Genomic DNA, 24799 nt, shown 5'->3' with positions numbered 1-24799 from the left:
AGATGGTAGACATATAAAAAAAAATCCCATTATTGAAGCAGGCAATTCTTTCCTGGTTCAGATCAAGCTCCCCTCAAAACAGATGAATTGGTTATCGATCATGCTGTTTGCAAGTTGGTTACCTTATTTGCCTGCACCATAGCTCTACACTTAAGAAGTTGCCCTGAATTGCCATATATAGTTTAATTCTTTTACCTCTTGCAAAGGAGGATCGTTACAAATGTTCATGTTAACTACATAAGAGTCTTGATGATTTTTAGCAGTTGTGGTCTCTAACGTGCAGTTTGTTTCTCGTTAACAGGGTAGTTACTTTGGTACAGAGGAAATCAAGGTTCTTGTGTCACGCTCATTCAGCAGTAAGTACCCTTGAGTTCCGGTGAACTTTGTATAGAAATAAAAAAGAACTGGGCCAAATCTGTCCATGGTTCCATTATCCCTACCAATTTTAGGTCAGCTGTTGCTTCGAGCTGATGTGGACTGAGGAGGATGGTATGAAGTTGTTTCGTTCTACTTTTTCCCTTAAAGTCCAATAGAAGAAAGACATGATTTTATAAGCTTGAAATAATAAACCAGCAAACCATTATTAGTGTTACCTCTTCATCTGTGTTTTGTATTTTCTACATTTCTTTCAACTTCTGTGCAAACGTCAGACTCCTCTGACCCTGCCGCTTCTGAACTAGATTGTATTCCAATGAATTTTTAATCTGGGTCTTTCATAACTGGGCAAGGGGTGTAGCCTGTTGCCAGGAGTTTCCCTCCAATGGAGGCCTCCATGTTAGTGAGCTGGTCATCCCAGCCTGCTTTGCAGCACTATGTCCTTGCTGTCATATCCATATCTACGTCCATTCCTGCCCAACCCTGCCCTTGAATCCACAGATCTACAGAAACAGTCAAGTATACCTTCGCTATCTTTTAGACTCCAGTTATTTCAAGTTTTTTTCTCGGCTGACCTCCCACTTCATAAGACTGAACTCACTCGTTACCCTTGTTCAAACTCTTGCCAGCTCCTCCTTGCCATTCCATACTTGCTCCCAATTCAGTACTCCTCATCTTGCTCTTGTCTTTTAATCCTCCTTAGCCCCACAGCCTCCCAAGATCTTCGGGCCTCCATTCCTTCCTGGTAATTACCTTTGCCTGCACAAGCCTTCAAACCTCCACTTGGCCCCTCTCTTCTAAAAGATGCTGCTTCAAAGTAGCTCAGACCAAGATTTTTGTCATCTATCCTAACTTCCCCTTATGACTTGGTGTCAGATTTTATTTTATTAATCTGATTAAAAATGCTTTGGGCCATTTCATTGTGTTGCATCAATGCTCAGTGTTGTCAAAACCTAGTGGAGTCCAAGCCTTTTTAAAATAACACATGGCTACCCAGTTAGGCCTTTGGTCCCGAGAATTACTGAGCAATCATTGCAAAGCTGGTGGTGAGTTCAAAGCTAAGTTTGTATCTACTTGTGCACTGGAACAGGCTTTGGGCTATGGTGCTCCTTTCCTGCCAGTCAAAGTGCAGGCTGTCCCTGGGTCACGAACGCCCGACTTATGAACACCCTTATGTGCGAATGAGCTTCCATAATATTAAATTCAAAAGTCCGACGTACGTACATGTATACGTTCCTACAAAAGGCAGGACTAGTTTCCTCTCTCCAATCTTAGTTGTTGTTCTCTCTTGCCAATCTTGTGCGCTATTGATGCTATTCCCTGCACTACTCTGGGGGTATGGTGACCATATTGAGTGATTTTTGTTTATTTTCTGACTTGCAGACAAAATTGACGTCAGTAAAAATGGAACCCGTTTTTTGCCAGGGTACAGCCTGTAATCAGAATTAGATGTTCCCAGAGGATGTTTCTTTTATACTTCATAAAAACTCTTAACGTACCTAAGATTTTCACACTTGAAGTTGGATTGACTTGAAAAACTGGAAAGGTCATTTTTTTTTGTGTGTGTGACAGCTTATTAAAGACCACTGGTTTAAGAATGTCTCACCAAGTTCTCAATGTAAAGGGTTTTGCTGGCAAGGCAGCCGCATTAATTTAGTATCTCACTTTAGACCCGAGAGACCAAGATGGGGTATGGTGGTGACGCAGTGGTCTGGTGGTAATAGATGCGTCGTCCAGGGGACCTGAGTTCACATCCCACCATGGATTTTTAATTTAACTACTCATTAGTAAGGACCACAAAACCTATCCTGTTTGCTATTGTTTTTCAGGGGATGAAACCTGACCTCCTCGCCTAGCTTGCCCTTTGTGACTCCGAAATGACACCAATGTGTTGACTCGAGCTGGGCAAGACACTCAGTTCATGAGCATTTAGGCAAGGCTAATAACTGCTGCACCTGCCCTGTGACAACCAGATCCTAAGAAATTAATCAATTTAAAACAAGTTTTCAAATCGGAGGTTGGTTTCCCACAGTGTGGGTGGTTGGGGATAAAGTAGGGGGGAAAGACTTTTTTTAAATAGTCTTTAATTTGGTGTTTAGAACTGGAATGTGATGCAAATCAATTTCTCTGAGCAAGGCACGGGAAAAAAAACGTTTAGGGACCTCCTGTGTTAAACCAAGAAGACAAACAGTGTGGCTACCCCAAGCCTGAAGCCATACTCCTACACCACTAGATATGGCTGACCAGGGGAGACCCGTCTTCCCTCATGCTTGTTCTTCTCACCTGCAGGTACTACTCGGTGTATGATTCAATGGACAGGCAGGGGGCTGCTGGATGCTTATCATGATACGGCCTGCTGTTCGCTGAGTATCCCCTTCTCGCCACAGAACCCTGCCAGGTTTGTTTACTGCCAACCAAAATATCTTCAAAGAGAAGTGATAGGGGCAAGGGTTGTCCATGGTGTTCCGTACAACACAGCAAGAAGATCTTTGCTATCATTCACACATTCTGTTCCCAGTTTCAGCCACAGCACTGAACTTTGGAGGTGTGGAGGAAAGAGACGAGTCCACCCATCTCCAGATAGAGGAGGGCCCACAGGAGACCAGGCACTGCCCTGGGGCTGGAGTGGAGGGAGGGGCTTCGAACCTCTACCAAGGGAGAAAATTGCAAGGCCTCCTCCCCTCTCTGCAAATAGATGAGGGAAACCATTAAAGTGCAAGCTGCCTTCAAGCAAGCACTGATCTTTAAGATTTGATTTGACCCAGTGCCCTCTCTTTTTGGATGAATTCCCATCTTACTGCAGTCACCAGATTTTGCGGTCAGATAAAGTGCTGTCACCCTCCCACCCTTCAACTGGGCCAAAGCCGGCAGTTTGGGAGGTGGGTGGGTAACTTCGGAGAGGGCACCTAATGCAACTCGTTGATAGATCTACGTAGGATCAGTTGGGCCAGATGTTGAAGGCATCCTATTGGAACTATGGAGCTGGTGCCCCCTCCACAGGTGCAGAGGAACAGAGTGACTGCATATCCCAGCCAGGCACTGTGGGGAGGGGCATTTTCAGCTGCAAGGAGAGACTGGATAGGCTGGGTTTGTTTTTTCTTGAAGCAGAGAGGTACACAAAATTATGAGAGGCCTAGGTAGGGTAGATGGTAAGAAACTTTTTCCCCATGACAAACACCAGACGCCATAGATTTAAGGAGGGGATCTGGTGAAGGTTTTTTTTAAACCCTGAAAGTGGTTGCAATCTGGAGAGCACAGTCTGAGTGGGTGGTGGAGGCAGGGCTCTCAGCATTTATGAAGCATCTGGACAAGCACTTGAATCGCCAAGGCATAGCAGCCTCCAGACCAAGTGCTGGTAAACGGGATTAGCATAGTTGATGTTTGGCATAGCCGCTGTGGGGCTTGTTGCTGACCCTTATAAGTCGCTGTTTTTGCAATTGCTGACACTCCTCACAGGGCCCCTTGCTCACATGCCAAACACCCACAAACCAAGGTGCACCTGGGAGAAACAGAGTGTCAATGAGACTGTAGCTGCAACGTAGTCATTTATATATTTCGATAGAGCTGCAGTGAAGGAAACTATTTGGAACAACTAGTATCTGATGGTCATACCTTAATGTCCAAAAAATGTCTCTCTAAACAGGAGCAGTTTGGGAGAGTATTTCAAAGAAAGCAGAAACGTGAAGAAGCTGAAAGATCCAAGTAAGAGAAATGCATTTTATCTCTGATTTACCTGTCCCTCACCACGACTGCTGATGCAGTAGATGTGTGAAATAATTGTCTGTTGTCAGGAATGGTTTTCAATTTTGAATCCATATTTGTTGAAAACAATCTTCTAAGGTTCGGAGTCCTCCTGGAATGAGCTGACAGGATTCTGATGAGAGGCTATCAACCTGAAATAAAACATGGAAAATGCTGTAAAAACTCAGCAGATCAGGCAACCTCCGTAGAAAGAGGAACAGAGTCAACATTTCCAGTCTGTGACCCTTCGCCAGCAAATCCGAAACGTTTCTCTTTCCACAGATGCTGCCTGACCAGCTGAGTACCCCCAGCATTTTCTTTCATATTAGCTGCCAGATAAGACAGATGTGGCTTTTCACTTGCAAACTTTTAATTTTCAACACAGATGTTGGAAATATGAACTAAAAGCAGAAATTGTTGCATTACTCGGCAGGTCAGGAAGCACGTACGGTGAGAGAAACTTTAAAGTTGACAACCTTTCAATAGTTACCTGCTTTTTCTCCACAGATGCTGCCTAGCCTGCTGAGTATTTCTTTCTTGTTTTATAAGGGTTTAATTTTGTCCTATAGGGAAAGACATTTGTTTGACTGGACAATTGACCCTGCTCATGTGATGGTGGTTTAAACAAAACAGAAAAAAACAATTAGTATTATGCATTCTCTCCGTGTTTGAATTGACTCATTTGGCTTCAAAGCACCTGGGGTATTAAGACAAAGTGATAAAATCCAGCCTAAGGATTCTAATGCCTATTGTCTGGTACATCTGTCCACTTGTACTTGCTATAAAACCGGGTTTCATTTTAACCCATTGTATCTCGCATCACTTTCTAAACCTGCCTGTGTGCCTTTCGAGAAGTTGCTTTGGGTTTGGTGGAATCCGTGACTTGGGAGGTTATATTTGCATAAAATTTATGGCAATCTTATCTGTCTTTCTGTAGCCATGATAGAACAATCTGTAATCTGCCTTTATAATCTAGCATTTGATAAGGATACGTTTGAGAAAGCTTCTCGCATTTTTTTTTCTCTTCCCTTCCCTGGAAGACGCTGACTCAGACAGATCTTTTTCTGCTGCGTGCTAAGCCAGTTGTCCTGGTCGGACTGCCACATAAGAACATTGGTTTAGGAGCAGGAATTGACTGTGGATCTTTTGAGGCTGAGTTTCCCCCATTAAATAAGATTGCGGTTGACCTGATCCTTGCCTCAACACTTTTCCTCAGACCCTTGGGACAAAAACTAGCATACCTTGGTCTCCATTGCTGTTGAAATTGAGAATTTCTCTCTGGTCGCAAATCTCTGGAGGAAGTACTGCTCATCTACGTTTTCTCCCCCTTATTCTGAAACTATGCACCCTAGTTATAGATTCCTCTAAGACGAAACCCTTCTGTCATGGCCAATCAGGTTCTTGATAAGATAAGATATCTCTATTGGTCACATGTACATCAAAACACAGTGAAATGCATCTTTTTGCGTTGTGTTCTGGGGGCAGCCTGCAAGTGTCGCCACGCTTCCAGCACCAACATAGCATGTCCACAACTCCTAATCTGTACATCTTTGGAATGTGGGAGGAAACCGGAACATCTGGAGGAAACCCACACAGACACGGGGAGAACGTACAAGCTCCTTACAAATAGTGGCCAGAATTGAACCCAGGTCACTGGCGCTGTAATAGCGTTACGCTAACTGCTACACTACCGTGCTCTGCCCTTTTATTTCACTGAGGCACCTCTCATTCTCTTAACTCCAGTGAATGTAGGTCCAACCTACTCAGTCTTCATTAGACAAACTCCACTCATCCCAGAAATCAACCTGGTGAACCTTCTGCAAGCTTCCTCCAATGCAAGTATAACCTCCTCAAACGAAGAGATGAGAACTGTGCATAGTACAGGCTGTCCCTGGTTTGTGAGCACCTGACCTATGGACACCCCTACGTAGGAACGAGGTCCCATATTATTAAATTCGGAAGTCTAATGTATTTGCAAACATTTGAACGGCAAAACTAGCTTCCTCTCCCTCTCACCCTCTTCTCCCCCCCCCCCCCCCCACCCACATATCGAGTGATTTTTTTTTTGTGTGTGTGTGTGTATCTTTTGACTTATGTAAAAAACAGAACCCATTCATTACCCGGGGGCAACTTGTACTCCTGATGTGTTCTCACCAACTGTGATCTGTAGTCTCTCTCCATTTAAGAACTATTGTGCTTTTCCATTCTTCCTACCCAAGTGGATTTTCCCACTGTGGTTCCACTAAAGGCAATTGAATTTGCTGCACACTCTCCCTTAAGGGTCCCTGTGAAGATTGAAGCCTATTATTTGGTGGTTTCTTTGGCTGCATTGCATTTGATTTAGGGAGGGGGAAAATTAGCCCAGTTTCCCTAATGGGAGCAGCCTGCAGGGGATAAAGATGTTCCGTCCACCCACAATTAATTGGTAATTGGTTTATTATTGTTACGTGTACCGAGGTACAGTGAAAAGCTTTGTGCGTGCCATCCAGACAGATCACTCCATATACAAGTAGATCTAGGCGGGAAAAAAGGAAAACAGTAACAGAATGCAGAATATAGTGTTACAGTTACAGAAAGTGCAGTGCAGGCAGACAATAAGGTGCAAGGGCCACGACGAGGTAGATTGGGAGATCGAGTTCGTCTTTATCTTATGAAAGGTCCATTCAGGTGTCTCAGAATAGTAGGATAGAAGCTGTCCTTGTGCCTGATGGTACGTGTTGTCAAGCTGCTCAGTAATATCTTCAGCTTAAAATATACTTTACATCGTTGAAAGAGGATTAAATGCTGAGCTCCGGAGAGTGTTTCGGAAGAGCGACCAGTGGCTTCTGTGAAAAGGAGCTTGAGGTTTATAAAGTGGGGGAAAGAGGAGAAGGGGCAGAGGGTTGAGAAGGTTCTTGAGAGCAGACTATTGAAAATACTTCCAGTAACAGAAGCAGAAAGGTCCACAGAGTCCAGGTCAGAAAATCAAAGGATGGATGAGCAAGTGCAAACGGGCTGAGAAAATGAGGCTACGGACTGCATAAAGCTGCGTCGGAGCAAGAGGTTAGCTTTTTAGGTTGGTGAGGGAGCTCGTTCCTCCCCTGGGCTGGGGTACCCATTAAATCCAGCCTATAATGACTCTGATCGAAGCCTGTAATTTGCTCCTCCGCACAGAACACCTAGCTGAGAATTTGGAATGGGCTTTAACGATATTATTTACCTCATGGAGGTTATTGTTTAAATTGTGTGTGTGTGCATAGATCATTAGAGTCAGAGTTGCATTGTTGAAGTCACTAAATAAATATCACTGAACATAAAATCATTAACCTCATGGTGTCAGTTTGCTTTACTCCCATTGCATCGTTGGACTTGGCAAGTCTTTCCCAGCAGTCGCCCATGATGTAACACGGCGCAAAACCATGCAGATCAAAGTCCTTCAGACCAGTCTTAAAGCAAATAAGCACATGGCATTTGCGAGCTTTTTTAATTTGGTGGTTTCAAACCATTCTGCAACTGCTTTTGTCTATATGCAAAATGTGCTTTCCCTCCATATCCATTATAGCAACGCTATTCAGCCAGATTATTTATGGGTACTGGTACTGCTCTCGATATTGTCAAGGGATTTTGTGGGAGGAGGAAATTCCAGACATTGAGAGAATTGAGCAATGTGGGGATAGTGCTGGAAAATGCATTGAGATAGAAGATCAGCCAGATGCCCTGTTCTGGTTCCAATTTCTTAAGTGTATATGTGATGCTCTGTCCTCTGCTGAAATCCTATTTGCATTCATACTGATTTTAGGGAGGTATTTTGCTGTCCTGGGAGGCGGCAGGGTTGTGGCTTCCTTTTTTTAAAAAGAGGATTTTTAAAGTGCTTAACTTGAAATGTGACAGTCCCTTCAATAGTGAATTGTGCTTTCTGTAGTTGTTTCTGCATCTTTGCTTTCAAATTTACTGTGACCATTCACAAGTCTTCACAGGCAACGTGCACTTGTTGGAGTAGGCGGCAAGCTTCTGCTTGATATGGAACTCTAAGCCTTTAGGCAGTGTCTGCACAAAATACACAAGAACTAAGAGCTGGGTAGGCTAGACGGCCTGTTCTCAATTCAATAAAATCACAATGGGGTACTTTACCTCCCTGCCTGATCCCCATGTTCCTGAGAGAATTCCAAGGACTCACTGCATTTTGAGTTGAGAAATGTCATATCCTCTCTACCCAAACACATCTGACCTCCTAATCCTAAGGCTGTGATGCTTGGCTTTTAGACTATTGGAAATTACCAGTATTACCAGAGAATCTGTGGAATTCTCTATATACGGAAATTACCCATTTCATCGAGGGCAGATCGCATTCTTCTGAACTGCGGACTTTGTCGATTCAGCCTATTTGGTCTGTTCTCGTAGAACAAAACTGCTCACTTTGGAATTAATTAACGGCTTAGAGTTTTTTTCTCAAAATATACTTTATTCGTACAATTTACATGCAACATGGCATTCGTTTGTCAGAGAGTCTGCAGAGAGATATGGTTAGACTAAGTGAGTGGGCAAGGGTCTGGCAGACGGAGTACAATGTTGGTACATGCGAGGTCATCCACTTTGGAAGGAAAAATAAAAGATCAGGTTATTTAAATGGTGAAAGACTGCAGCATGCTGCTGTGCAGAGGGAATTGGGAGTGCTTGTGCATGAATCGCAAAAGGCTGGTTTGCAGGTACAACAGGTTGTCAAGTTTAATTTGATTTTAAAAAAAAACAGGTTATCAAGAAGGCAAATGGAATGTTGCCCTTCATTGTGAGAGGGATTGAATTTAAGAGCAGGGAGCTTATGCTGCAACTGTACAGGGTACTGGGGAGGCCGCACCTGGAGTACTGCGTGCAGTTCTGGTCTCCTTACTTGAGGAAAGATATACTGGCTTTGGAGGCGGTGCAGAGGAGGTTCACCAGGTTGATTCCGGAGATGAGAGGGTTAGCCTATGAGGAGAGATTGAGTCACCTGGGACTATATGCGCTGGAATTCAGAAGAATGAGAGGGGATCTTATAGAAACATAAAATTATGAAAGGGATAGAAAGATAGAGGCTGGAAAGTTGTTTCCACTGGTAGGTGAGATTAGAACTAGGGGACATAGCCTCAAGATTCAGGGGAGTAGATTTAGGATGGAGATGAGGAGAAACTGCTTTTCCCAGAGAGTAGTGAATCTGTGGAATTCTCTGCCCAGGGAAGCAGTAGAGGCTACCTCATTAAATATATTTAACATGAGGTAGGATAGATTTTTTGCATTGTGGGGGAATTAAGGGTTATGGGGAAAAGGCAGGTAGGTGGATCTGAGTCCACGGCCAGATCAACCATGATATTGAATTGCGGAGCAGGCTCGACGGGCCAGATGGCCGCCTCCTGCTCTTATTTAGTATGTTCTTACATCATTCACTATTCCTACCATTATCTTTACATTTGCGTTATGATGCCAACAATTTTCCTTTTCCAAACATTGCATTATGTTTCCAAAAAGAGAGAGATACTGGCAATGGAGTAACACACTCAGTGGGACTGGTCCTGATGCAGGGTTCTGACAATTCCTTTCCTCCCATAGATGCTGCTCGACCTGCTTCCAGTTCTTCCAGCAGATTGTCTGTGGCTCCAGATTCCAGTATCTGCAGCCTCTTGCCTCCGTAGTAGCAATGGAGGCAGTCTAAAGGAAATTTGCCAGGCTAATTCCTGGGATGAGAGGATAAATAGGTTGGGTCTATATTCTCTGGAGTTTAGAAGAATGATGGATGACCTTATTGGTGACCTTATTGAGTGATGCAAGGTCCTAAGGGAACTCGACAAGGGGGTAGATGTTGAGATGCTGAGAGGCTTTCACCAGTGGAAAAACTTCAAATGAGGGGATATAGTTACAAGATAAGGAGCTGGTCAGTTAAAACTGCCATGGGTAGAAATTTCTTTTTGCAGAGTATTGAATCCCTGGAATTTTCTGTTCCAGAGGGTTGTGGAGGCTGGACCACTAGAAGTACCTAATGTGGAAATAGATACATTTTTGAAAGATTGGGAGGATTCGGGATTATGAGGAACTGGCACAGAGGAGTTGAGGCCAGCATAGGTCAGCCATGATCACATTGAATGGCAGAGCAGGCTTGTGGGGCCAAGTGGCCTCCTGCTACTTTGTGTTCTATGACCGAGGAGTTTGAGTGGATTTTTTCTTTACACAGGGTCAAGTCCCTCAGTGTGCAGTGGTGTGAAGGCCCGAAAGAGTCACTATGATGAAGCGTGGAAACTGGCCCTCCATGTCCCTGCTGACACCAATCCTGTTTTATTCTCCCCACACTCCCAAGAAATTCCCCCCAAATTCTACCCCTCACTCACACACAGGGCAACTTACAGTGGCTGATTAACCCACCAACCCGCACGTCACTGGGATGTGGAAGGAAACCAGAGCACCCTGGGGAAACCCAGGTGGTCACAGGGAGAACGCGGAAACTCCACGCAGACAGTGCCGGAGGTCGGGATCGAACCCGGGTCCCTGGCACCACGAGGCCACAGCTCTACAAGCTGTGACCTTTTCCCACTGAGTCTTTGCAGTGAGTGTGCCAAGCTTCAGTGTGTCCCTTAGCCCGTGCTCCTGCACGTTGGAAGGTGTCAGTCTGCATTGTTTAGTTATTCTCAGTTCTTACTGGAAGACCATGACAACAGCAGTAGAAGACAGTCCTGTGTTACGTAGTTGTATGGATGAACCTTGACCAAGACCACTTCACGCCAAATGTTCATTGCAGAAGGAGATGGATGACAGTCTCATCCCCACTGCAACCGCCTCAAGATGGTGCCTTTGAGACTCTGGCTGTGCATGAAGGATCTGATGGGATTGTCTCTCCTCCCCAGCAGTGAGGCAAGGTCTGGTTATGACCTGACACAGCCTCTTCGATATGTTTACCCTTGAGTACAAAGGCTACTTCTCTTCTGATCTCTTGCAGAAACTTTCTTGCTCTTGAACTCCAAGCCCTTTGCAATAAAGACCATGCGGTTTGTTTCCCTCATTGCTTGCCAGAGCTCCTGGTTCACTTTGTGGTTCATGTACGGGGACCACCAAGATACCGTTCAGCAACATTTTATCCTTTTGCACCATTAAAAATGTTTTTCTATTCTTACCCACACAATTTTTGCTTTTTGTTGTTGTCCACTTAACCATTTCTGTGCAGTTTATGTACATTTGACCATCAGCAAATTTGGGTACCTTCGTGTAAGTCATTGATAAAGACTTTAAGTTAACGCCCCAGCGCTGGTCTGTGTGACATCCTTTCGTGGCAGCTTGGCCAGCCCGAAGTTGCTCAGTTTATTCCTGCTCACTTCTGAATCAAGGTTCTTGCATTTCCTTAAACTTGCTGCCTTCGTCCTTCCAGGCGATGCAGATCGTATGCCTGCAAGGTGCTGCTGATGCAGTGTTTGGTGCATTGCTGTGGTGGTGAACACTGCAGCCACAAGGCACTGTTGGTGCATGCTCCAGATGGTGGAGTGGATGCAAACCAAGCTGTCTGGATGGTGTTGGGCTTCTCGAATATCACTGGAGTTGCAGTCTGCCCGGTACATGGAGTGCACCCCTGACGCGACTTGTTGATGAGGGAAAACCTTTGTGTGAGCCACCTTTCAGGCTTGTTCTAGCCACAGTTACGATGAGGGTGGCCCAATTAACTGTCCGGTTGCTGGTCAAATTGTTGTTACTGGGGTATTGGTTGGTAATGCCGTAAAATGTCATGGGAAGGTGGTTGGATGCTCCTGTTAGAAATGGGTATTCCCTGGGACTTGAGTAACCGACCCATGCCTGAATGTCGTCCGAGTCACGCCAGATACAGTTGATCCTTGCCTGAGAAGAGCTACGATGGAACTGAACTCTCTGCAGCCATCAGGGAATATCTCCACTTAATATCAATGGAGTCATTGAATAAATCAGCTGATGACACTGCCCGATGGAATGCCTATAGCATAGTGTGACTTGCATAATTCTGGAATTGGCGTGTTATTTTGTAAATATGCTTTTACCCTTCCTGTAAGGGTCATTGTACAGATTACAGCAATGGTAATCGATTTTTAAATCAGCTGATTTTCTTTATTCGCTCTTTTCTTTGCTCCCAGCACTTAGGGCGAGGTTGTTGAAGCACACCAGACTAAACGTTGTGGCTTTTCTCAACGAGCTCCCAAAGACTCAACATGACATCGCTTCCTTTGTTGTGGACGTCAGCACACAAACGGTAAGTGAAGGGCTGTTTATTCAGTACCGCAGTCTCCTAGATTCAGTTTCCTGTACAATTTTTAAGTCTTAAGCAATGAACTGAGCTCGGACCAATGCTCTGCAGGGGTACTGCTAGCTGCACCTTTCCCAGAAGATCCTTCGAGTCTTCAGTAAACTTACAGAGCAAAGGAGCAGGTCCATCAGCCCACTGTGTCCGTGCTCACCACCAAGTATCCAACTGTACTACTCCTATTTACCAGCACTTACGTAGTCTTCCGTGGTTTGGCAATTCAGATGCTCGTCCAGATGCTTCCTAAATGTTGCAAAGCGTCTCTTCCTCCACCACCAACTCAGGCAGTGCGTCCCAGATTCTAACGCCCTCTGAATCAAAAAAAGGAAGGTTCCTTAGAAGATTTCCTCTAATCTTTCCTGGAAGTTACCCTAGCATACTTGGGGAAGAGCTGCCATGTCAGAATTGATAAGAGTATTAGCAAAGCCTGGGCCTGACCCACAAGCTTTTTATAGCATTGTTCACCTGATCGTGATCGAGAGAGAGGGCTGATTTTCTGTAAGTGAACAGAAAAGTGCATCCACCAGCTGCAATGTACTAATTGTCAAGGAAGCTGTTCTTTTTGCATCGTTTCTAGAAGTAAATAGGATTCAGAATGATGAATGTTGATCCTTGTATGTAATATGTATACTTAGAATTTTAATTGACAAGGAGTTGCTGATAGAAGCAGTATCTAGAGGACCTGTTCTTTGCTTGTGTTTGTCAATATGTAGACACAACCCTACCCACTTGCAATCACTTCTTCACATATAGACGTTGCTTGAATAAAAACAGAAAATCTGGAATTACTCAGGTAGGTCAGGCACATCTGTAAGGAGGGAAACGGTTAACATTTCAAGTGACTGTTTCTCTTTCTGCAGATGCGGCCTGACTTGCTGAGTATTTCCAGCATTTTCTGTTTTTTATCTTGGATTTGCAGCATCTGCAAGTTTTTAAGGATACTTTCATTGCCTGTAAGAAGGTGGCAGTGAGTTGCCACCTTAAACAATTCCAAAGCATGGCAGAAGTGCTACCATAATGCTACTAGAGAGTTCCCTAATCTTGGCTCAGCGACAGTGAAGGAACTACTGTGTGGCGGAGTCGTAGCGCGCCATGTTTCTTTTCCTTTGCTGTTACTTTGTCTTGTTTCCTCAGTCTTGGCCCTGCCTTTGCAAAATTGAATTATGTGCCTTTTTATCTCTCGGTGTGTATCTGTGTTACCCGTCCTTTTAAGTTTTTGACGTTGCACTTTTTTTTTGCTCTGGGTAGAGTGCAGGTTTGTTAGAGAAATTACAGTGATGTTGATGTATCAATCAGGACTGCATGACTTGGTTTGCAAAACAGTTGGTCGCTGAGGGTATTTTCAAAACTCCCCACTCTTCTTGTTGAGGATTTGTATAGTCTGTGTGTTTTTCTGTGTTGCAGTGATACCTAGTTCTATATGAATATAGGAGCAGGTGTGGGCCATTTTGTCATTCAGTAGCATCATGTCTGATCTTCAGTCTTAAACAGTGTCCTATACCCTCCAACATACAGCAATCCATCAGTCCCAGTAGTGAATGCTATCAGTGATTCAGTCTGCACTGTGAAGTAGGCTAGAGAATTCCAAAGGTGCACCACCCTCATTTGTGCTAACCTTTATCTTCAGACTTGGCCCCTACTTCTACACCAGTTGGCTAGGAGAAACATCCTCCCTTCTGTGCCCTCCAGGTATTTTGCTGGTTGTGTCTCATTCTTCCAAGTTCTAGAGAAATGGGGACGTGGCCCACTCGACCTCTCCGCACACAGCAGCCCTGCCATCCCGGCAGCAAGTCTGGTGAATCTTTGCTGCGCTTATTCTGTAACAGGTGTAAGGAGACCAAAATTATGTGATACTCCAGGTGTGGTCTCACCAAGACCCTGTATGACTGCAATAAGATTTCTTTAAATCTTGCTCTCACATCCTCTTGCAGTAAAGGCCACACTGATATAGATTGTGAATAATCAGGGCCCAAGTCCCAATCGTTGTGGTATCCCACGAGTCACCGACTTCCACACAAAGAAGGACCCACTTATTTCTACTGTTTTTGATCTGAACCAGCTCTCAAATCTTTTCCAGTATATTACCTCCAATTCCATGCATTCTACTTCAGCAACCTCCTAGGTGGGATCTTTTATCAAAAGCAGTTTGAAATACCAAATACACCACAGGTAATGGAGCTCCCTCATCTAATCTATGAGAGACATCCTCAAAAAAAAATGCTGTGTGTTGGGAAGGAACAATTTCAAATTTATATAACATTTGACAAAACCAACAAGGACTTCACATCTAGTGAGGTATTTTTTTCAGTGTAGCAGGTGTGGTAATGTTGGAAGTATGACAGCCAAATTACATGCAACACACTCCATCAAACAGCAGTGCAATGAAGATCAGTTATCTGGTTTTAGATTTTGATTTTGGTTGAGGAATAAACATTGGCAGCAGGCAAGCATTGAATCCCTTTCAGTCAAGGGACAGACAATGCCCTGGTTTACCCTTGGCACCTCCAGCTTTGCAGAATCTTCAGACCTCCACCTGTTGTTAAACCCACTGTTTCTGCCCATGTCTGGAGTGTGGCTCAAACCCACACTGTTCCTGTTCAAGCAAGACTTCTACCAGCCAAGCTCAGTCGCAGAGTCACACAGCACAGCCCTTCAGCACACCATGTCCATATTGACCATCAAGTACCCATCTAGACTAATCCCATTAACCAGCACTTGGTCCGTGGCATTCTGTGCTGTGGCTCATCCAGATATCTTAAATGTGAGAGTGCCTGCTTCCTTCTCCACCACAGGCCCTTGACTTTCTGCTTTCTAAGCCTTATAACTCCATGCAAAATGATAACCTTTGGTTTCTGTTTCAGAATACACTGCTCTGTTTCACTGTACACGGAGTTTTCAAAGAAGGTGCGTAAATGTGATAAGTTTAGTTTGACTTTGTACAAACGTTTTATTCAAGTTCTTGCAATATAAACAGTCTCCTTTTTTAATAAAAAAAACTTAATTTATCCACAGTCGATACTAAATCCAGGGAGTCTGTGAGGGCCTTCTCGAGGGTGTTCATTGCTGTGCCTGCTGGGAATGCAGGGTAAGTTTGCAAATATACAGTTGGCTCCCCCTGAGCTAGCACGCATTTACTGAACTTGGGGTACGTAGTACAGAGATGAAGGTACACGGCAGTTTAATGAGACATTACAGTTGATGCTTTGATGGCATCGCCTCCAAATGCTATCATATTTCCATCATTTCATTACATTTATTGTTTTAATTGGGCGGGGAATAATCTTTGTTTTCCAGGATTGGCACTAAATCCCTTCTGTCCCATCCGCTCTCCTCAGGCTGTGCATCGTGAACGACCAGCTTTTCATCAGGAACGCCACCACCGAAGAGATCCGCAAGGCCTTTGTGACCCCAGCGCCCACGCCGTCGAGCAGTCCGGTGCCCACCCTCACTGCCCCCCAGCAGGAACTGCTTCAGATTTTCTCCCAGCAGTCTGGCATGAACATAGAGTGGTCACAGAAGTAAGTGTTGCAGTGCACACTCTCCACACCCTCCTGCTTTGTTGGCCTATCATTTGGTTCCTCCATTATATTAAAGAAAGGGCTTGTTAAGATCTGACCTTCCAACATTATCAGTTTTGTTGTTTGAAATGACTGTGTTATAGGATCATTTGCATGTGTGCCTCGTAGTCCTTCCAGGTTACAAGTAGACCTTGGCTGGAGTACTGTTGCTACTTATAGCAGCAATGGTATCTAAGAAACTCAAGTGGATATCTTATAGTAATACTTTAAGTAGTTCTAGTTACCTTAAAGGAGGAGCAATTTCTTTGGGATGTGAATTTATTTTAACCCCCCCCCCCCCCCCACTCCCCCAGTAGGTTAAGATCTAGAAACAGTCCTTGAGTGGTGGCTGGAAGCAGATCTGAGAAGGTAATTGGAGATGTGTCTGAAGAAGACTACTTTGCAAAGTACAAGGAAAAAGGCTAAGGGATGGTCAGAAGAGCTCAGTGAGTTCTTTGCCTCCATGGATGCTGCATCACGTGGAGGGGTGTGGGTATGTGGAACGAGCTGCCAGAGGAGGTGGTAGATGCGGGTCCAATTATGACATTTAGACGACAGTACATGGAAAGGTTCAGAGGTATAAGGGCCAAATGCAGGCAAGTGGGACTAGCTCAGGTAGGCATCTTGGTCGCATGGACGAGATGGGCTGAAGGGCCTGTCTCCGTGCTGTATAACTCTGACCTGTCGAGTTCTTCCAGCGGCTTATTATTTTGTTCTGGATTCCAGCTTCTCCGGTCTCGTGCCTCTCTGTGAGGAAAAGGCTGGTGTGTGAGCCCAAACTGCACGCTGCTTTCAATGAACTGTTGCACCCCAAGCCCCACTGGGTTCGAGTCTGCTCGCCAGACCAAATGTGGACTTCGTCTCTGTGCTCTCTTTGGTCCTCGTGATGTAATATTTTCACATTTCTCACAGAGCCAAAGAGGGAATTACTGATCAGTATCTCACGGTTTGGGATTGTGATCGTTAGATCCAGGCTCCAGTTATCAGTCTCTGCAGCACTGTCATCTGCACATCCTGTTGCAGCAGCAGACTCCGATAATCCCCTGAAGTACCCTTGAGCAGAGGTGTAAATGACACCATTAGCCACTGTCTGATGCACTTTACCTTTCACTTCCTGATTCAGTAATGACTGTGCCTCACTACTTTGTGTTGAGTCCAAAATGGCTAACGCAATGACCTCAGTGCTGTCTTATTCTATTGTTATAAATTTCCATTTACAATGGGATGGTGGAATCCACAGTTTTTAAGCTCTTACCAGGACTTTGGTATTATGGCTGGTCCTGCCTCAGCGGTGTTCATGCATCTTGAAGTGCATGACGTGCACAATGTGTGGGTGGCCCAGCGGGTAAGGCCGCTGTCCCACATTTCCAGAGACCCGGGTTCAATCCCAACCTCCAACACTGTCTGTGTGTGGAGTTTGCACGTTCTCCCTGTGACCCTGTGTGGGTGTCACCTGGGTGCTCCGGTTTCCTCCCAAGTCCCAAAAATGTGTGGGGAGGCGTAGATGAGTAGGTAGATTCTGAGGGGAAATGTAGGGAGGATAAAATGGGTCAAATCAGGATTGGTGTACAAGCAGGATTGTCAGCAGAGATTCAATGGGCTGAAGGGCCTCCCTACAGCATCTCTTTGACTCGTACAAGGATCAAAACAATGTAGTAATAATTCAACCATATCTGAAGGTGTGTGGAAACCAGTTCTGGTTGTGTCTATCCACAAGTGAGGCTAGACCACTTTCCCGAACCTCCCGCACCCATAAAACATTAAGCGGATCAATCAGCAGGAAACAAAAAAAAAACTGTAGATGCTGGAAATCTGAACTAAAAGCAAAGTGCTGGGAAGACCCCGCAGGTCGGGCAGCACCAGTGGAGAGAGATCCCAGGAGAAACGCGATTTGATTTCCTGGACTTCACAATGGATATCAGTCCAGGAACACTTTTTCTCCCCCTCATCCTGCCACTCGCAGGAACAGTGGGGAGAAGGTCCCCTTGCAAGCCTCAAGCAGAGAGTGCAGAGCTTGTAGGGGCTGATAGGCAAAGGGCAGGCCCGGATCTGCAGCGCCTGTCTTGGCCGCAGCCTGTGCGCCATCAGGAAATGATAAAAGAATGAGGCTAATCGTAAACCTGTTGAAAACGAATGAGACTCTGCTTATCTTTGAGTGAGATCCATCAAAGTAGATTACATTTTAAAACTAATACAAATAAGACTTGATGTGTCTAATAATTGACAAGGTGCCAGATCAGCCAGGGTCTGACCTCTTCACAATGAGCTCTTTGAAGTCAGAGTTCAGAATCGGCACCAGTGTGAATGTTCCCCGCTCCCCGGTATCTCTGCAGCTGATAGATGTGAGGCTTTGTTTGCTGCCCACTTGTACCTCCTGCTTACCCAAGCTTATCAACCTGTGCTACTAAAGTGAGCCGTCACAGAGTAGACGTCCATCTCGTGTCCAGTTGCTGAATCTGCCCGTACAAGTTGTTGGTTTGAGGACTGAGGGTGGGGCTGCAATGTGTGTGGAGGGCCATGAGCAAAGGGTATTGAATGAGCACAAGAACATTGTGATTACTTTGGGAGTCAGGCTGGGAGGTTTATAACCCCAGAGCAGAGTGGAGGGCAGGAGATCAGGAGCAATGTCCAGCAAGGCCAGGGAAAGTGGCAATGTCACCGATCGGATGGAGAGCCCAAAGTGTCCACCTGCACTTTGAACTGGATGTAGTGTCGGGTAGAGGTTGGGTGGAAAGTAATTGCCTAGAAAGGGGAAAACCAGGAGGTGATCTAATGGAAGTCTTTAAAATGATGAAGGGATGTACTTAGACTTGGAGAAGATCGTTCAGTCATTGGGTAAGACAAAACTGGAGGTCGTGAGTACAAGCAAGTCATCCTGCCAGTGAACTCGGTGTCGCGGGGGAAGCCAGATGAGGGAGAAATAGGATCTGCTGATTGGTGTGGGAAGATTTGTGTGAAGTCGAAACAGAGACCTGTTCTCAAAATCCCTCGTGCCCAGGTGATGGACGAGTAGTTTCGCTCCAAGGATTTAGTGCTCTGAGTGATTATGGTGGAACTGTCCACAGGCACTGAAATTCTGAGTCTGGGCTAGAAGGGGTCTAGCTGTCGTGAACAACGTTTAGGGATTTTGCAACAGAGAATTTATGGGAGGCTGCCAGCATTATTTTTTTTTAAAAATTCAACTGAAAAGAAATTGGGGATCTGTTTAGGAAACTGATAGGTGATGGAAAACTGGTTGTATAAATGGGAATTAATAGATAACTCGTGTCTCATGAACAGTGAGCCATCTGTCTGTGATTGTCCATAACCAAAAGGTTGGTAGAATAGTTCAGTGGTACAGATGGGAGCATAAGGTTGCAAAGAAAATTTGAGTGAGCAAAACTATATCAGATGGATTTCAGTCAATTAAGAATTTTGTCCATTTTGACCAGAAAGTAGATAGATTTGAGTATTTTCTAAACGGTGAGAGTTTAGGCACAACATAATTTAAGGTGACACAAGCGAGACCGCAGATGCTGGAAATCTGGAGCAACACACAAAATGCTGGAGGAACCCGGCAGGTCGGGCAGCGGCTGTGGAGGGAAACGGACAGTCGACAGTTTGGGCTGAGACCCTTCAGGATTTACGGTTTCGTGCACACAAGTCATTGAGATGGAGCAGTCATGTTCAAAATTTATCAGGCTATCAACATGTGCTTAGAGGCTTAGAACTTAAATCGGGAGGGCTTTGATATTGGGCCACGCTTGAATTTTTGACCACCACACCTTAAATTATTTTGGGCTTGGAGAAACAGCGGCCCAGACTCACTAGCACATTACCAGGATTTTGAGAGAGCTTGCCTTCTGATTACATATTCCTTGTCATATAAAAATATTTCTTTGTAATATAAAAATATTCCTTGTAATGTTGGGTGGCACGCTAACGTAGCGGTTAGCGCGACACTATTACAGCGCCAGCGATCGGGGTTCGATTCCCGTCACTGTCTGTAAGGAGTTTGTACGTTCTCCCCGTGTCTGCGTGAGTTTCCTCCGGGTGCTCCGGTTTCCTCCCACATTCCAAAGACGTACGGGTAGCTTAATTGGGGTTTAAAATGGGTGGCGCGGACTCGTTGGGCCGGAAGGGTCTGTTACCACGCTGTAAATAAAATTCATTTTAAAAAAAAATTTTTTAAAGTAGAAGGGTGATTTGATGTAGTTGTGCAGTACAGAAATGGGTATTTCAGCCCACCCCGTGCTGTAGTGTTCTATGTTCTATTCTTGCTGATCATCAAGTACCCATCAGTACTATAATCCCATTTACCAGCACTTGGTCCACAGCCTTTCAAGCCTTGGCGATTCAAGTTTGTAGGAATTGGTGCTGTAGATACAGAAGCTAAGACTAATTATTCCTGGGGGAGTCTAAGTCTGATCTGTGGAAAGCCATACAAGGCACAGTAGAGTTATGGTCCTCTCTTACAAAAGCAGAAATAACTTCAGGAGCCATACAGCAAGGAAACAGGCCCTTCAGCCCGACTTGTCCATACCGACCATGATGCCTATCTACATTAATCCTGTTTTCCACATTTGGCACATATCCCTCCATTCCTTTCCTATCCATGCACCCGTCCAAACACAGCGATTGTACCTGCCTCTACAACTTCCCCTGGCAGCTTGTTCCATATACCCACCACACAGAGAGTAACTTACCCTGCGTTACGGTAGATAACCAATGTCTTTATCCAGTCCATGCCTCTCATAATTTTATAAACCTGTATAAATTCACCCCTCAGCCTTTTGCATTCCAGTGAGAACAATCCCAGCCTATCCAATCTCTCCTAGTAACTGAAGCCCTCCATTCCAGACAACATCCTCAATTCCAGGCAACATCCTAGTGAGCCTCCTCTGCACTCTTACTTGCAGTGCCACATCCTTTGTCATGTGGTGATCAGAACTTCACACGATATTCCAAGTGTGGCCTAACTAATGTCTTGCACAGCTACAACATGACGTCCCAGCTCTTTGTGCTCAATACCCCTGCAAACCAGCTAAATGCCTTCTTCACTAACCTATGTACCTGTCGCCATTTTCAGGAAGCTATGAACTTGCACCCCGAGGTCTCTCTGTACGTCAATGGTTCTAGTGTCCCTGCCGCTTGCCAGTATTAGATGACCCAAGTTACATTACCTCACAACTTGAATCTTGGGAATCTAGATTTCTGCTAGCCAAGAGTACCAAAAGATTGGAACAGGGATGGGTGGAACTGAGGTACAGAGCAGCTGTCATCTACGCCCATTTCCAGTTACTGTATCACAGCTGACAGTGACTAGTGGATGGGTCTTGTTTAACCCAGTCTTCCCGGCTCGTTCCATGACTGAAATCACTTGATCGTTCCTTTTGTGTTCCAGATGTCTGCAAGACAATGAGTGGGACTTCAATCAAGCGGCGCAAATCTTCACACAGCTCAAGGTTAGTTTACTAAAGTGTTGGGTGTCCAGAAATGGAAAGCAAAATCATCTGAAAAGGTCTGCTCATTCAGGTAAAACCCAGGGCTTAATCTGTCTCTGCCTCGTCCATCAAATTCAGCTGTTCTCTCTTCGCATGTGTGAGAGTGATTCTGCCTCCTTTGGGTGAGCTGTTTCCTAGGGCACGGTTATGATCAAGCTCCGTGAAGCAGTGGCTTTTGCTTTCAAAAGGCACTCTGGGTGACTCATTCAGATCTTCTTCTGGAGTTTAGAATGCAGGGTGATCTCACTGAATCCCAAGAACCCTGAGAGACATAACAGGGCAGATGTTGAGATGTTTCCACTCGTGGGAGAGGGGACATAAAGTTTAGGCAGATATTTAAACCTTGAGTTGCGTAGGAATTTCTCACAGGCTGGTGAATCTCTGGAAATCTCTGCCTTGGAGGGTTGTGGAGGCTGGATCTCTGGGGGGAGGTGGTGGGATTTAAAGAGGAGGGGGAAGAACGTTGGAAAGATTGGCTGATTGAGGGCTGTGGGGAACTGGCACAGAAGAGGAGATGAGGGCTGGGCCAGATCAGCCACAATCATATTGAGTGATGGGGCAGACTTGAGGGGCCAAGTGGCCTCCTCCTGTTCTTTAGCCTGCACTAACGATCAGGGTTTCGGACATGGAGTTTAGCACGCCTGCCTCGGTGTGCAGCTGTGTCCAATGCTTGACAACGACCTCCCTCCTCCTCTGGCAAGCCTCTGCCACAGAATGGGAAGCTGGAGTGCATTGACCCCAGAAACAGTGCGTCGGCCAGTGGGTAGTCAGTGCAAGGAAGCAGCAGAGTAGATTAGTCCAAGTCAGTGTTTGATTGTGAAGCTTTTATTTTTCCTCAGCATTGACACCTGTGAGGAGTCTCTCTCTCTTATTCTTTAAACTTTTTTTGTGGTTTTAACTGTGCTTTTTTTCAGGCTGAAGGAAAAATCCCTGAGGTAGCGTTTGTGAAGCAGCTATGAAGAGAAACAGTGTTACACTACCCTTTCAGGTCTGAGGCTTGAATCATAAAGCCAGGACTCTGCATTTTCTTATTAAGAGCTAAAAAAAAATCCCTTGTAAATGGTACTCAACAAGTCTAATGTGAAGTTTGTCAACATTTGGCCGCATTATTTTTCTAGTACATTGCAGTTATTTCTAGGTTTAGCCTTACAAATGTTAAAGTTCATTGTATTTTTTTTTGAGTTGTGTGAAGTCCGTGTAGTTTGTGTTTTCAAATAATTTTTTTATGGGTTGAAGGATGGGTGGGGACTGGGAGGTGGGGGGAGGGGGTTGGGGCAGTGAGGGAGGGGGTGCAGAGGAGAGGAGGAAAGCAAGGACGTGCCTGTGACAAGTTTTCAGCTTTGAAAGTAACACACACGTGTAAATCGTTTCCACCTTTTGGTTCCTTCAAGAGCCGCCAGACCCAGAACTTCCCACTGGAGGTGATTTGGGTAATCTCGGGTTCGTTCAGCTATCGCTGCCTGGGCGTAGACTTCAGGTTGAACCATTTGTCCCTGAATCCACAGCAGCTTTTTTGTCATGAAGGTGATTCCACCACCCCCCCCCCCCACCCCGTGAACATAGCTGGGCACCCCACCTCTGAGACCAGAGTGCTGTGGATGCCTTTATTGAGCTTTCTCTACTGCCTTTGAAGCCATGCTCAAAATGAAGCGCAAGGTTGTCACGTTATTAAAAACAGCATCTTAATGTTGTACTGATGAAACCCCAAGGCCATTTCAGGACACTCCTAGACGTGGTACTCCTGTGGTAACTTCTGCCCACTCAAAGTAGTAAATAATTGCAGCCTCCAAAGTGTGTTATACTTTTCAAAAAAAAATTACGTATTTTATAAGCCAACCCCCAAGATTATTATTCCATTTCAATGAGATTAAAGGCATCACTGTATTAATAGAAGGGATATCCATTGAGGGAGTTTTACACCAAAGCAAAATACTGTTGATTGTTAGAACTCTGAAATGGTAGGTTTGTGTTTAGTGCAGTTTTCAATGGAAGATGTATATTTATGGATATCTACAGTGGAAGGTTGAGGTATACAGAATTCAAACCCAAACTTCAGACAGATTCTATGGCAAGATGGTGAACAGGCAGCACTTCAGACCTCACTGACTGGAATATCTGAGCGCTTTAACTGATTTTAATATTCAGCGTTAACCTCATAAGCTACGTTTTTGTTTCCTCTCTAATCTCGACGATTCAAACATTTTGAAACCAAGCTACAATTTTCCATACATTTTTTTTAAACCCCTCTAATAACTGACCATGGTCAAGTCCCAGCCAGAGCTGGTTCTGGTCTCACGTCCCCCACATTGATCAGATGGCCCAAGCTGAAGAACCAAATGAAGTGTGTGAAAGCTGCTCAGTGTCTGCCTGAAAAGCCCATAAAAACTAATTTTATATTTTCCTTCTCTCTCATCACCCCAGACACGTTTCAGCTCGCCTCTTGCCCCCATCTTCCTCGACACATCTCATAATACTCTGGGCACACAGCATGACTAAGCAATCGCCCTTCAATGCATGTATCTGACTTGCTACTAAGTGCCTCCCTGTTCATTGAATCGGTAAAATGGGGATACAAGTTCTAACCCACTATGTTAAATCCAGAGCAGTACTTCGGAAGTCGCCACTGTCCCAGTACAGGGATATTTCGGTGAGCGCTTGAGGATCGGAGGCAGCGCGTTTGGCGAATCTCAGGGCTCAGCAGCCTTCCAGAGCAATCTCGGCTCCCGTTTCCACAAGTGGGCTGACCCGTGGGCTTTAGAGCAGAAGTGAAGCATTTCACCTGGGGCGGAGGGAAGGGGAGGGAGGAAGCACTGGGAGCCTTTGTTACATTGCTCCTGCTTTAAAGCATGGCTCGATTGGTTGTGTGGTGGCTCCTGATACACACAGCGGCGAGTTCCAGTGTCAGTCTCGAATGGGGGGTGTAACTTTCAACTGGGGTTTGGGGGATCAGGAGGATAGGGTAATTTGGGTTTTGGTGAGGTGGTGGTGGGTGGGTGGGGTGGGGGGGAAGAGGAGACAGTATTTCACTTAAAATCATTGAGCTTGCACTCAAAGCTAGTCTGAGTGGCATCTAACTGCTCTGAGGTAGCAGAAATGCAGTGCAGTAGTGTAACTGATGCGTTTCAAGCTCATTGCCCTCGGGAGCAATGCGCGGCTTACACGTTGGGAATTGTGACTCTCGCTGTATCGTTTTCTCCATCCAGTAGTGGGGCAAGGTGTGGTAATTCTGTCAGAAGCAGCAAGGCGAGTGTTATGGGTGTGTCGGTGTGAGGGACATTTGCTTTCGGGGTGGGGGGGGGGTGGTGGGGGCTCGCTCGCCTTATTAGACCTGCCCCCTCGTGCTTGTGGAAGAGCTGAAACCGTGGAATTAATCGCACCGG

General features: G+C 45.3%; 1 protein-coding gene across 1 annotated transcript in view; it reads left to right on the top strand.

The window, feature by feature from the left end:
- LOC127587014 (nuclear RNA export factor 1-like) overlaps positions 1-24388 on the top strand; it is a 77152-nt gene extending 52764 nt beyond the window's left edge. Inside the window, 10 exon segments of the mRNA XM_052045124.1 lie at positions 302-360; positions 2665-2698; positions 2700-2773; positions 4019-4077; positions 12213-12328; positions 15241-15283; positions 15392-15464; positions 15715-15897; positions 21320-21380; positions 22334-24388. Of these exon segments, the coding sequence (XP_051901084.1) occupies positions 302-360; positions 2665-2698; positions 2700-2773; positions 4019-4077; positions 12213-12328; positions 15241-15283; positions 15392-15464; positions 15715-15897; positions 21320-21380; positions 22334-22378 (747 nt within the window). The 3' untranslated portion in view covers positions 22379-24388.
- The last annotated feature ends 411 nt before the right edge of the window (positions 24389-24799 follow it).

Source organism: Pristis pectinata, chromosome 38 (genome assembly GCF_009764475.1).
Source record: "Pristis pectinata isolate sPriPec2 chromosome 38, sPriPec2.1.pri, whole genome shotgun sequence".
Lineage (NCBI taxonomy): Eukaryota > Metazoa > Chordata > Chondrichthyes > Rhinopristiformes > Pristidae > Pristis > Pristis pectinata.
The sequence above is the reverse complement of the archived record's forward strand: the minus strand, read 5'-3'. Positions and strand labels throughout refer to the sequence as shown.